We start from the raw sequence: 15,202 nt of genomic DNA on the forward strand, positions 1-15,202 counted from the left end.
AAGGTGTAACTGGCAGTTAGATTTGTGAACTTACATTACATTCAAATAAAATGATCTAAGGATGCCATCAAACAGGAAGAAAGAATATTCTGAAGAGGATAAATCAGCTTGATGCAATGCCGTGTCCCCCAGATTTATCTGAAACTATTTGCAGAACTTCTGTCATGTTTAGGTTTCAGAGGAATCTTGCAAATCAAACTCAACTTAGGGAAGACTATGAAAAATTCTCTAGATCTATTTAGAAAACAAGAACTTTTAAGGTAGGAAACTAAAGCATAATAATTTGCTGGATGGAGTGGGCTCTGTGTAGTCAGATAGACTATTTTTTTCATTCTGTTTGCATTGATTAGCAGCTATGTGATGTTAGGTACAGACCTTAGTCTTACTGCAAGTAAACTTTCTCATACGCAAATTAGGAAAAACTACAAATGGCATAGAGGAATTGAAGAATATCATTATTATGTAGGCCAAGATTTTATCTTAAAAGTAAAATGCATAGCTTTCCACATACCCTAAATTCCTGATAAAAAAATAACCCCCCCCACATACTATTATTATTATCTTTGAAATATATGATTGTTATAATATTAAGGAAAAACATAAATGAAGAGAGAAAATTAAGTACTCAACTCAAGAGGTTAGAAGAACAACCAATTATATTCAGGAAAAAGGTTGAATGCAGAAATCAATACATCAGGTAATAGAAAAATACTGGAATTTATAAATGAATTCAAAGGCTTTTTAGTATTTTAAAAGTACAGATAAAACTAATGAGCACAGATAAGCTCAACAAAAAGCAAGTATGATCAAAGGGCAAAAGGCCATCATTTTTAAAGAAAGTTTAAAGGAATATTATGTATAGTTCATAGAAGACTTTTTTAAACAACTGGATAGGCATCTTTCAAAATACAGTAAATATTCTCTTTATGCCATCACCAAAAATAAGTAAAATAAAATAAAATAAAATAAAAAAGAAAAAGAGGGAAAAGAATAGAATGCATTAAAGACTTAAAGTAGAACACAAATTTTTTCAAAAACAGAAAAATAAATAAATCAATATATACATAATCTCTGGATGGGAAAGAGCATTAAGCAAATGTGATGGTATAAAAACCAAGGCAAAGCTAATGAGTTCAACTACATAAAAATATAGAATACAATGGAAAAATACTTGCAACAAATATCACAGGTAACCATTATAGAAATAGGTTTTAAAACTAACTGTTTTAAAAACAAAGACAAAACTAATATAAAAAGATGCTTAGAGAAAACATTAGATGTCTAAAAAAATCTTCTGTTTCATAAATCATCAAAGAAGAATACAATTTAAAGACAGTGAAATACTTTAAACTGGCAAATTAACAAAGATTTATGACAGTTATATTACTTAGTGTTGGTGAGAGTGTGTTGATACAAAATATTCTGGAAAGAAGTTTAACTCCATATAATAATAAGGGCTTAATAACTGATCACGACCCTTGATTCAGTACTCCTTTTGCTTAGGGATGTATTCCAGATAAAGAATATGAACAAAAATTGTGCATGCAGTTTATATTTCACATTTTTGTGATAATGAAAAAGTTACAACAATCCAAATGTCTCCATAAAGAGGAACAATTAAATAAATTATAGTTATGAAATATTAGGTGAATGCTGAGGTTATTTGCAAGGAGAATTAATTGTGTGGAAAGATTCTTCCAACATAATATTGAGTGTAAAACAGAAGATGTTAAACAGCTTATATATTATGATCCAAATTGTACAAAATGACATATATATATATAATAATACAGTAGTCTTACTGCAAGTAAACTTTCTCATACACAAATTAGGAAAAACTACAAATGGCATAGAGGAATTGAAGAATATCAACATTTTCAAGTGTGGTTACAAGGAAATATTTAAATAGGTATTTTTCAAGTGCAAGGAGGTAGGGAGTCTTTGATCTCTCAACTCCCAGAGGATTAGAATTAGCAGCTTCAACCAAAATGGTAGCCAAGCCAGTTTATCCTTTCTTGTGGCCAAGGCATCTGTGACCAAGGGGGCAGGGGAGAGCCATCTGGGTTGGGTTTGCAGTACTTTTCTGACTGTGTTTAAGAAGTGATCTAAGTCAGACCAAGAAAGACAAATAATGTGATATCACTTCTATGTGGAATCTAAAAAAATGATACAAATGAACTTAAATTAAAATACGAACATTTCTCTATATATTAACTAGAACCTGTAATTAAAACCTTGCCTCAAAGAAGAACTTAGGCCCTGATAGCTTCTCCAGTGAATTCTACAAAATATTTATGAAAAAAGAATACTCATTGTACAAATTTTTTTCTCAAAGAAGTGAGAGCTAAATAAGCATGATGTTAAAATCTGACAAAGAATTGCAAATGATTTTCATACGAACGTAAATAAAAGATCCAAAGTAAATATCAGTAAAGTTAATTCAGCAATGTATAAAAAGGAGTAATATGCCTTATTCAGATTGTGTTTGTTCCAAGAATGCAAGATTATTTTAGCATTAGCAATTAATTCAATATAATATATCACTTTAGTAGAATAAAGGAGAAAATCTGCAGGGTTACCTCAATATATGCAGAAAAACATGATAAAATCAATAGCTGTTCATATTAGAACTCTCAGCAAATACTAATACCAGAAATTCTTTGCTGGTAAAGATTATCTTTGCTGGAAAGAACTACAAAAGTTCAATAAATTTCAATGTATTTCACAGGGAAAATTAAACACTTTTTTTCCCCTTGAGATTGGAAACAAGTTAAGAATGCCCACTACAAGCACTACAATTCAATATAATACTGGAGGTCTTATCCAGTGCATTATGACAGGAAAATAAAATGAAAGATATGAAGATTGAAAAAGAATGTATAAAACTATCATTATTCACAGATAACATAATTTTATGTATATACTCACGGGCTCAGCTGAGCTGAAGAGAGAGTTGAGCTGTCAGATGACAGAGTAGTTAATAAATTAATAAGCCAGAAATGAAAATAAAAGTCAAGCCTTAATCAATGGCTGAGATAATATAATGAAGAGGCTAAAACTAGTGTAAGCATCTTGCTCCATTATCCCTCATGGAACATTGCACCAGCCAAGAGTCAGGTGGACTGGTAGAGGTGTGGGAGTCATCTCATTGCTGAGGGAGCCCTGAACATAAGGTTCTCATGGTTTTATGGACCTGGGGGTAGGGGAAAGAATGAAGGGGAGAGACTAGTAGGAGTGGATGTAAGATGTAAACCCTACCTTACCAATAATTAAATAAAATATAAATGGTTTAGCATCTCAATTAAAAGGCAGAGATTGGCAGAACAGATAAAAACATGATCCATATATATTTTGTCTACAAGATTCATACTTTAGATTCAAAGACACAAATAAGCAGAAAGTGAAAAAGTGAAAAAATGTTTATCATGGAAATCATAACAAAAGGAGAGGTGAAAGACTGAATAATACTAATATAAGAAAAACAGACTTTAAGCCATAAGTTGTCACTAGAGAATAAAGAGGACATTTTATAATAATAAAATAGTCAATTAATCAAGATAGAATAATCATAGACATATATGTATCTAAGAGGTCCCTAGAATACATAAATACACATATAATACTGGCACAATAGTCAGGATGAATAAACAATTCAACAACAAAAGTGGGAGATTTTAAAAACCCACTTTCAATAATAAATAGAAATAGAAAGCAAGTCAGAAGTTCAACAAGCAAATAGAAGACTTAAACAATGCTATAAACCAACTACACTTAACAGATATTCTTAAAGCACCCCATTCAACAACAGCAGAATAAAAACTCTTCTCTAGTAAACATGGATATTCTTCAGGTTAGACCACACGTTAGGCCATAAAACAAGACTCAACAAATTTAAATACTTTATCTCACAAAGTATGTTCTCTGACCACAATGTAATGAAATTGAAAATCATAACAGGAGGAAATTTGGGAAATCCACAAATATGTGGAAATTAAACAACATACTCCTAAATAATCAACTGGTCAAAGCAGGAATCATAATAAAATTAGAAAATTAATTGAAATAAATAAAAATGAAAACACAATGTACTATAACCTATTGGATACATGTAAATCAGTGCTTAGTGGGAAATTTATAGCTATAAATATTCATTTTAATAGAAGAAGAAAGATTTCTGTTGCATCCAGCACAACAAAGGTTCTTGCTTATGGACGGGTGCCGCAGAACTTAAGAAACACACAGACAGATAGAGAATCAAAGATGGGACAAGGGGACTCAAGATCTCAAGGATTAAGGGCCCTGAATGGCTGGTTCACATCGTATTTATTAATAGTGTTGCAGAAATAACTCTGAGTAATTCAAAGCAGGAATAACAATCTACAAAACCCCAATACTCTAAGAACAGCGAAGCAGTATTAATCATCTTTATGACTCCATCTGTTTCCCTTGTGAGGGGGCCGATGAACGTCACAGAAACTTCAGTGACTCCCTTAGGCACACGGCATGTGTATATGCCGGAGCAGTGTTTCGCTCATATATGGCTCCATGTTCCAGACCAGCACTGTTTGCCCTGAGGAAACATCTTAGTTCCGAGCCGCACCCCAGGCCACACACAAGGAAACTTTTTGTATTCTTATTCTCATGGAGACATCATGTTGACTTGTTTTCCCACAGACTTCAAATCAGTAACCTAACTTTTCCCCTGAAGACATTAGGAAAAAAGGACAAACTAAAACCAAAGGAAACAGGAAGGGAGGAACAAAGTTTAGAGCAGAAACAAATAAATTAGAGAAAAGAGTAGAGAATATAAAAAAGAAAACAAGACATAAAGTGGGTTCTTTGAAAAGATCATCAAAATGACAAAACTTTAGGTAGTGTGACTAGGAAAAAAGATAGAAGTCTCAAATAAGAAATGAGGAGTGAATGTGGAGACATTACTACCAAAATTACGAAAATAAAAAAGACATAAAGGGGTACCATGAACAGTTGTATGCCAACAATTTATATACCATAGATGAAGTGAACAAATTATTTAAGACACAAACTGCTGAAACAGATTTAAGTGGAATAAATGATCAGAATATACTTTTAACAGGTAAAAAGATTGAATCAGTAATTTAAAACTTCCCACAAAGAAAAATGCTAGCCAGGATGTCTTCACCTGAGTATTTTACCAAACATTTAAGGAAAAATTAACACCAATACACCAATCCTTCACAAACCCTTCCAAAAATAAAAGAGTAGGGAACACTTCCCAACACTTCCCAATTCTATAAGACCAGTATTATCCTGATATCAAAACTAGACAAAGATATCAAAGAAAATAAAACTATAAGTAAAGTAAAATACTTTATAAATATTTATATAAACATTAAACTTTGACTAATAAAATATAATTATAACCAATATCTCTTGTGAATATATACATAAAATCTTCAACAAAATACTAGCAAACTGAATTCAGTATCTTATAAAATATATTATATACCAAGTGCAGGTGGAATTTATCCTGGGAACGCAGAGTTGATTCAATATATGAAAATCAATCAGTGTAATACACTATATTGATTGGAAAAAGGACACACTATTCAGTGATGATAGCTGCTATTATTAGTCCTTTCCAATTCTCCATCCACTGCCTAGCCATACATTTAAATATAATAACTGCTTTAGCTGCTTTAAGTATGTGATTTAAAACAACAATCTCTCTTCTAGGCTTCAGAGTACTTCAAGATGGCAGAACATATTTGGCTTCTCCATTCTCTACTGTCCTGAGGGTAGTATGTGTGAAGAAATTTTGAAGAAATCTGTTTGCCTAGGTAGACTTCTTTCATTGAATGGCCAGTGGAAATCCCAAACTCCTAAAAAAAAAAAGTCAATGGGAAGGCATAAAAATAAATCTTTTTATATTTCTGCACTGAAAGTGTTGGCACTAGAATTTTGCCTCTGTTTGGCTTCCAAGTCTAGATATTACTTCCCCTGAAAATTTGGCAAGTCCCAAGATTCCTGTAAGACAGAGTGTGTCCTGATGTGTTTATAGTACAGTAGAGAGACTGACTCAGTATCTCAACCTCCTCTGGTGACCTCAGGCAGTGTGGAAATTTTCTCAGGGGTATGCCACCTGGATGGAACCCCTTGGGGTTGTCTACACAGCATTTAGAGTCCTTCATGTCCCAGTTCATGATACCCAAGGGCTTGTTTGAGGAATGCTTTATCACATAAATGTCCAGACCAGGAATGTAGGCTGTTAATATATTAGTTTAAAGTGCAGGAAAAAGAACCAATGAGGTGGAGATGTGTTCATGGATGAGTTCTCCTAAATATCTGCTTCTAGGCAAAATCTAAAAAAAAAAAAAAAAAAAAAAAAAAAGAAAGAAAGAAAGAAAAAAAAAAAAAGAAAGAAAACAAACCCAGAGATAATTAACTCCTGGGAGGGCAAAGGTCTAGATAGAAAGACAGATCCTTTGACGTTCTCAGCATCCTCTCTAAACACTCAGATTCACTAAGCTGTTTTCTTGTTTCAAGAGCAGATTGAGAGGCTTATTAAGTAATAGAAACATTTATATCTCTTGTTCTGACACCATAGAGCAGGTGTTGAAGATCAGAAGATTCCCATTAATACCTAAGGATTTGGGGTTTCAAATTCAACATAGCATTCATTTGTTTTCCCTTTAACTTAAATTTCTAAGGCATTGGAACTTTAAAAATGCTTGCTGAATTCATTTGAATAAATTTGCATCATCTTGACATATCTGCTTCCTATGGAATTGTCCAGTCAATGGGGACTTAAGCAATACACATGATATGACATTACATGTAATGGTTATTTCTTGTTCCTGAATACACTGGGCATACTCCTTAACTACAGAGGCAACCACGGTGAGTGAACTAGAATTGCTGATTTATAAACCAGTTTCTACATTTCCATTTTCTCCCAAGGGGTTTATAATTTAAATCATTAAAGCTTTACTTTCTGATATTTTGTGGCAGATTACCTTTAGATGTTTTAGGATATTTTGCAGAAACATTTGTTCTCCTCACTGTATATGGATTTAGCTATAGTTTATGAAGAAGAGGTTTACAATTTATGCATTCCTAAGTCTGTTTTTAGGTCAGCATGGGATTGAAGACAAAGCATTTGGACTCTATATTTTGAAAGAAATCATCAGCTCACAAATTTAGATCCAAAAGGAGAATATAGTAAAATAAAGCATTTGCGATGAAACAAAGTACCCTTTGCTGTGGTTGGGAACATATATTAAACTCTAATCTCATGGGCATTTTAAATTCTGATTATATTCAAGCTTTTCTAGATCTTGTTCTAACCAGGCAAGACTTTATTTGTGCTGCAATGCATGTGGTCCTAGCAATATGATCCTTTTTCTTAGAGAATCAAAACAGGAATTGTTGAAGATAAGATATAAATGTTAATTCCCTTTGTCACCGTATGGCGATTTTCCCCTTGTATACTCTCACCTTAATGTAGCTTAAGGAAAGTAAGATATAGTTGTGGGGGGAAAAATCTCTGTGCTGGGCATTAGAAGACTTGGATTCTTATCTACTACTAATTCATTAATTGTGCTTCCTCTCTGGGCTTCAGTTTCCTCATCTTTAAAGAGCATATGAGTTGATATAATTCAGGGTGCTGGAAGAATTGTAGTGTACAAAAATTCTGGGTCTGTCAAATAGACCCTTGAATTCATTAAATCTGACTTTACACTTCATAGGTTCGCAAAATAACTGCCACGAATTACATGCGGTCCTAGGTGGTAGCTTTGTCCAAACTCTGACATTGCTGATTCCCAGAAGTAAATTGGATCTGTACTGGAGAAGTATTATAAAGAGCTAGAGACAGACTTCCTGATTTTGAATACAAGCTCCTCTATTGTTTATTTTTTTTTGTCATGACTTGGGCAAGCCATTTACCTTCTGCTAGCCACATTTTCCTTTCCTTTAAAATATAGATAATAGTGTACCAACCTAGTAGGATTGTTGCGAAGATGTAAATGAAATAATGCATATAAAGTACTTACTATGGTGCCTAGAACATAGCAAAACTCAACAAAAGTTAATGATAATTATAGGAACTACATAGTATAAAAATTAATCCCTGCATTCTATTAAGACGGAGAAAAAGCAGATTTATAGCAACAGTTTGTATTTCATAATGTTTGAGTGTATGGAATTTAAATAAGTTACAAAGGTATCTCTGCTTGGGAAGAAGTTTGTCTGCTTAAGTTCTTGCCTCTCAGTTGCAGTCTGAGTGCCCTTTTATGGAAGATCAGAATTATTTTGTGAGATTAACACTTTACTCCATTTCTCATTTCTCCAAAAATATGGGTATTAGAAGATTTGAGTATTAATAAGCATGAACCAGATCTAGAACAGAGAAAGAAAATGATCCTGTTTTTGAGCTTGTCAATTAACAGAGAATATCAAAGACATCTATAAGAGAACTCTTTTTAAAATCTATTCTAATTACTTCAAGGTTTGCAAGAAATTCAAGTAATGAGATAATGAGGACGAGTGAGTCAAGTTTGGGGTTTTCTGTCTGATTTTGATCACAAAATCCACCCTTTGGTACAGATCTTCAGGAAATTATAAAAACATATTATTTGGTTGTTGGTTCTCCCAAGGGCCATCTCCTCTAGAGAAGAGTTGGCAATTAGAAGTGCACTCAACTTCCTTCTCAAGTGCTCTTGTTGTTGGAAGGATTCTCTGATGCGTCAGGCTATCCAGAAGGGAGAGCATTATCCTGGAGCTTGGAGCTCTAAAGCTAGTCTCTCAATGAAGCCTTTGTGGGATCATCTGGAGGAGGTTTCCTTTCCATGTGCTTCATTACATACCTTGTCCACATGTAACAGGGATAATTCACTTTATTTTTCACTATCTTTTTTTTTTTAAAAGAATACATCAAGATAAAGAGAATAAAAAAAAAGATAAAGAGAATAATGGAATCTGAAGTCTAGGCAAAAGTGAAAATTAGTAATGACAAAACTTAGTGTTATATACTATCTTAAAGTTTAATTGAGTAATATGTGTATTTCTCACTAAGTAAATGGAAAGAGATTTTGCATTGAAATGATCTGGTTGATTATCAGACATGACTTATTGATTATCAATATCAATGGTATAAGTTAAGATCAGATATCAATAATATTGGTTGACAGACAAAAGATGGGGTTTAGCATGATTAATAAATGATCCATGGGGTAGTCAGGGCAGACTCACCTTCTACTCTGATCTTCTCAAAGCAGTTGGTGCCCAGTCAGGCCCTCATGCTGTGTCCATTTGGTGAACTGATAACAACTTCATGGTACGTTAGAGCAGCTACTTCAATTACATTCAGATACTATTTCTTGGAGTCCCATGATGTGCCAATGTACAATTTCATATGTTTGTTTTCCCATATATATGCCAATCAATTAAAAAATTCAGTTTCAACTTTAGGACTCTAAGACAAAACATGGAAATTGTTTTTATTTTCCAATCATAAAATTAGTAATATAAGGTATAGAGATTTGGAAAATACTAAAAACCATTAGGAAATAAAATATCAACCATAATCTCACATTTAGGTGTAAATGTCCTCAGTGTATTAAATTATTTCCTCACCAAATTTTCTATATATATGTTTTAGCATAGATTAAAAAAACCTATATAAAATTTTATAAGTGAAATATTTGAATTTGAATATTATTTAAAAATGTATAAAACCTATAATCTTTAAATACTGAGTAAGTATCATTCACTAACTTTTTATCTATATTTACCTGATTATAATTCATGTAAACAGATTATTTTGTGTTTTTTAAAGTTCATGTACATAAATTTTTAAGTCTTGTTAGTCTCCAAGTTACTTCTTTTTTTTTTCCCAAATTACTTCTAATGACAAAATTATTTCATTATATTGCTGTGTCAGTGAAGTTTTGCAGACTACCATAGCCAAGGAAATTGAATTCTTTCTTCTGGTTATCCTATGTCTCATAGAAATAGTTTTGAGGGCAGAATAATAAATGACTAAGTCAACTAATGGAAGCTTTAAGTTACCTATTCTCAGAGAGTTTTGGGAAAGAAGGAATCATCCGTGAGATAACAGAGTACTCTTAAAAAGCAGAGTTTTAATGCATTTCATTTTTTTGGTTCTTTTTTCCCCTTTCTTCCCTCTTTTTCTTTTCTCTCTCTCTCTCTTTTTTAAAGGTAAAACATTCATTCCTGGAGTTTTTATCATCCACACCACATAGATGGAGGAGGAAAGGAATGTGACTGAATTCATTTTAATAGGTCTTACACAGAACCCCCAAATGCAAAAAGCAGTGTTTGCAGTGTTTCTGGTTTTGTACATGGTAACCCTCTCAGGCAACCTGCTCATCGTGGTTACCATTACCACCAGCCAGGCTCTGGACTCCCCCATGTACTTCTTCCTGACCCACCTTTCCTTGATAGACACAATTTATTCTTCTTCTTCAGCGCCTAAGCTGATTGTGGACTCCCTTCACGAGAAGAAAATTATCTCCTTTAATGGGTGTATGGCTCAAGTCTATGCAGAACACATTTTTGGTGCTACTGAGATCATCCTGCTGATGATAATGGCCTATGACCGCTACGTGGCCATCTGCCGACCTCTGCACTATACAACCATCATGAGCCACAGGCTGTGCGTTCTCCTGATGGGAGTGGCCTGGACTGGAGGATTTCTCCATGCAACCATTCAGATCCTCTTTACAGTCTGGCTGCCCTTCTGTGGCCCCAATGTCATAGATCACTTCATGTGTGACTTGTACCCTCTGTTGAAACTTGTCTGCATGGACACTCATACACTTGGTCTCTTTGTTGCAGCCAACAGTGGGCTCATCTGCCTGTTAAACTTCCTCCTCTTGTTGGTCTCCTATGTCGTCATCCTGCACTCCCTAAAGAGCTACAGCGTGGAGGCGAGGCGCAAAGCCCTCTCCACCTGTGTCTCCCACATCACAGTAGTGGTCTTATCCTTTGTGCCCTGCATATTTGTGTATCTGCGCCCAGTGACCATTCTGTCCGTTGATAAAGCTGTTGCTGTCTTTTATACTCAGGTGGCCCCTATGTTAAATCCTTTAATCTATACCCTCAGAAATGCTGAGGTAAAAAACGCTATAAGGAAACTCTGGAGGAAGAGAGTGACTTCAGATAGTGATTAAACAGAATCACTGAGCATTACAGACAAAAGTAACGGAGGTAAACTTGTCCAAGCCTCTTGATCTATAGGTGAAGATGTTAATTCTAACAAGAGAATGAATAATACTTGCAGGTAGCCACTTAAGCACAGATCTAAATCTTGGACTGGAATCCAGACTTACTGTCTCCCATCCCACAATCTTGTCATCAAATATAAAAACTTTTTAAAACAAACTCATAGTTATTGGGGGAAAGGGATAAATTGAGAGTTTGAGAATTGCAGATGCTAACTACTATATATAATATAGATATACAAGTTTCTACTGTGTAGCAGAGGGAAATACTTTCAATATCTTATAGTACCCTGCAATGAAAAAAGAATATGAAAAGGAATATATGTATGTTTATGGATGACTGACATATTATGCTGTACACAGAAATTGACACAACATTGTAAACTGACTATACTTCAATAAAAAGAAAAAATTAAAACTTCTTAATAAATAAATATCTATTACCTGGTAATATGAAATCAGAAGCTAAAAAGTATGAATCTAGAATATTGGATTGGTATTAACATTGTCTTATGTAACATTGATATGTTAGTTACTACTGGTTATTGAAAATAACAAGTTTAATTTTTTTTTTTACTTTGAACTCTGTTTCAATATAAATTCTTTTGTGAATCTTCTTGTTCATTAAATCTTGGTTGTACAATGAAAAGAGATGCTATTTATGAAATGCCTATAAGACTGGCATTGCATTAGGTATTTTCCATATTGTATAGATCGGGATCCAGCCAGGAGACAGACCACAGAATAATTTGAACAGAAAAACTTCACATAAGATTATTAATAATATTGGGAAATTAACTATAAAAAGGGGTCAAGGGCACTCTAAAGGTGGCCCTGGGACAGAGTGATGAGCATTCTTGGGAGGAGCACATTTAGATGTGGGCATCCTCCCCGAGGCTGGAATTCCAATCTTTTGGATAGGGTGTGGTTGTGTGCATTGAAGGGTGAAGAAGTTTACTGGGTTGCCTTGAGCCAGAGCTGGTTCATGGTGGCTAGACAGAGGCTGGTAGGCATTAAAGGTCTCTGGGACTGGCAAGATGGGAGTCTCCCACTGGAGTGCTGGTTGGCTCAGGCTCATGAAAAGGAACTGCGGCCCTGAAAAACCCCTCTTGGGTGCCAGTGGAGCAAGGCTGGCAGAAAACACCCCTCTCTGGTGCAGATAGACCTGTGAAATTCACTGGAATCTTCCTGCAAAGGTGCCACTGAACCTCAATGGGAAACTGTCTATGGAGGTGTCAGTGAAACTCAGTGGCAGTAAACACCAGTAGATGTCTCCCTTCTCCACCCTCCACAGCATACACAATGTTGGAAGCTACACAGGCAGAGCAAGACAAAAAGATAAGCACATTCAAAGCTGAAAGAGGTGCCTCTTTTCAATGCCCCCTACTGACAAAGTCTAACATCGTTAGGCAAAGCACAGGGGAGGAATGCTTACAGGGTCCATTTTCATTAATATGGAGCAGGCAATAAAGGGTTTATTTGCACCTGAGAGACAATTAATTGATAACTGGCATACAGCTTTTATCCTTAATTCTTACAACCCATTTTATAGTGTACTGAGGCTCAGACAGATGGCTTGATTTGACGAAATCTCAAGTTCGTGTTAGAAATGCACTATAAATGAGAAATGACTCCATGTCAGATATAATTCACAGCTTTAAGTAAGAATTCCCTTTCTTTGTTGGTAGTAATTAGCTGCAATTTTTTTTTATTGTAAAGTCTGGAAATAAGTAAAAGTCTAATTTATTGAATTATTCTGTACAACTAATTTGCCATAATTTCATATAACTTCACTGTTAGATATGTTCTGTTATCTCATCAATCCTTTCACTGGAGATGCATAAACAGAGATAAACAATCACCTGTAGGTGGTATTGTACAACAGATTTAAACATCCTTGTTATTTAAACTTTAAATTTTCATGGTTCAGTAAGTATAACACTCTTTACAAATGAATGAAGGGTCTAGTCTTTATCAAAAGAGTTTATGATGGGGTTGTGGGAGATAAACTTTGGCACCAGAATGGGGGCAGGAATGTCTACAGAAGGTGAAGCTATGGAAAAATCTGAAAGTAGATAAGCATCCTAGGACAAATGAAACTCCAATCTGGCAGAAAGGCCACAAGACAGATATCTGATATGAAGATACCCAAGACATTTTAGAGTGGTGGTAAGAAAGTGGAACCTGGAAGACATTCCTGGGACAAAACTCTGGGTTTTTTTTTTTTTTTTGACTCAATCTAGAGTTGTAAGAAAAATAATGAATATGTACAGGCATTTTGGACAGGAACTAGGTCAGTGAAGCTCGTGTTATTGGTTTAAAAATGTTCAAATAGGTTTCTGTTGACTTATGTTCAGATGTTGCCAGAGATGATCATTAGTTAAGTAGCCTTGATAAAGGATGATATTTACTCACATTGTACTTCATTGTTTAAGTTTCACATATTTTTAGTTGTTTGAAGAGTCTCCATACTTTTTTTCATTATGGTTGGACAAATTTACATTCTTACCAACAGTGCACATGGATTCCAGTTTTTAGACATTCTCACTAATATTTACTCTTTTTTTGATCATGGCCATCCTAACAGGTATGAGTTGATATTGATCGTGGTTTTGATTTGCATTTCCCTGATGATTAGTGATGTTGAGCAACTTTTCACACGCCTGTTGGCTATTTTTATGTCTTCTTTCAAAAAATATCTATTCATGTCCTTTAACCATTTAAAAATTCAATTATTTACTTTTTGCTACTGAATTAATTGTATGAATTTCTTATATATTTTTGATTTTAACCCTTTATTATTATACACAGTTTGCAAATATTTGCTTCCATTTTTTGATTGCATTTTCTTTTTTTGGTTGCTTCTTTTGATGTGCAGATGATTTTTTAGTTTGATAAGCAAGTAGTCTCACTTGTTTATTGTTACATTTGTTGCTTGGGCTTTTAGTGTAATTTTCAAGAATCATTACAGACAAATGCCAATAAGCTTTTTCTCTATGTTTTCTTCTAGCAGTTTTACAGTTTCAGGTTTTACATTTAAGTCTTTATTTTGTGTTTATTTTTGTATATGGGTATAAGATATGGGTCAAATGTCATTCATTTACATGTGAATGTACAGTTTACCCATCACTATTTATTGAAGAAACTGTCATTTTCCCATTGAGTTGTCTTGGCACCCTGGTCAAATATTAATTGACTGTATATGCAAGGGTTTATTTCTGGGCTCTCAATTCTGTTCCACTGTTCTAGGTGTCTGTTTTTATGCCAGTGCCACACTGTTTTGGTTACTATATCTTTGAAGTGTGCTTTGAAAACAGGACATGTGATGCCTCCAGCTTATTCAAGGTCTTTGGTGGTTCCATATATATTTTAGGATTTTGTGTTCTAATTCTATAAAAAATGTTCTGAAATTCTTATATGAATTTCATTGGATCTTTGATGGTTTGGGGTCATATGGGCAATTTAAAAATATTAATTCTGACCCATAAACATAGATATCTTTCCATTTATTGTGACTTAAAATTTCTTTTGTTAATGTCTAATAGTTTTCAGTGTAGAGATCTTTTATCTCATCAGTTGAATTTCTTTCTAGGTATTTAATTCTTTTTAATGCTATCATAAATGGGATTGTTTTCTTGATTTCCTTTTCATATAATTTGCTGTAAAAATGCAAATAATTTTTGTATTTTGATAATGTATTCTATGTTTTTACTGAGTTCATTTATTAGTTTCAACAGTATTTTTGTGGAGTTTTAAGGGTTTTCTACATATATAATCATATCACCTGCAGACTTTCCAATTTGGGTGCCCATTACTACATTTTCTTGTCTCTTTTGCTACTGTTTCTAATAACATGTTGAATAGAAGGAGAGAGTGGGAATCCTTACTTTGTACTGGATCTTAGAGGAAAAGCTGTCAGTTTTCTCTCATTGATTATCATGCTAGCCATGGGTTATTCATGAGTGGCTTTTATTATG

General features: G+C 34.0%; 2 protein-coding genes across 2 annotated transcripts in view; both read left to right on the forward strand.

Moving 5' to 3' along the window:
* Positions 1-15,202, forward strand: part of LOC102545488 (olfactory receptor 4C12-like) — a 45,456-nt gene that overhangs the window by 13,478 nt on the left and 16,776 nt on the right. The window lies entirely within an intron of this gene.
* OR4C12 (olfactory receptor family 4 subfamily C member 12) lies at positions 10,213-11,281 on the forward strand. Its single transcript, XM_006212239.2, has one exon. It carries the CDS (start codon positions 10,245-10,247, stop codon positions 11,172-11,174), a length of 930 nt encoding a protein of 309 aa, XP_006212301.1. The 5' UTR covers positions 10,213-10,244; the 3' UTR covers positions 11,175-11,281.

This window comes from Vicugna pacos, chromosome 10 (assembly GCF_048564905.1).
Source record: "Vicugna pacos chromosome 10, VicPac4, whole genome shotgun sequence".
Lineage (NCBI taxonomy): Eukaryota > Metazoa > Chordata > Mammalia > Artiodactyla > Camelidae > Vicugna > Vicugna pacos.

Excerpts from the sequence above, each read along its gene's own strand:
- OR4C12 (XM_006212239.2), top strand. The coding sequence starts at position 10,245 with ATGGAGGAGGAAAGGAATGTGACTGAATTCATTTTAATAGGTCTTACA.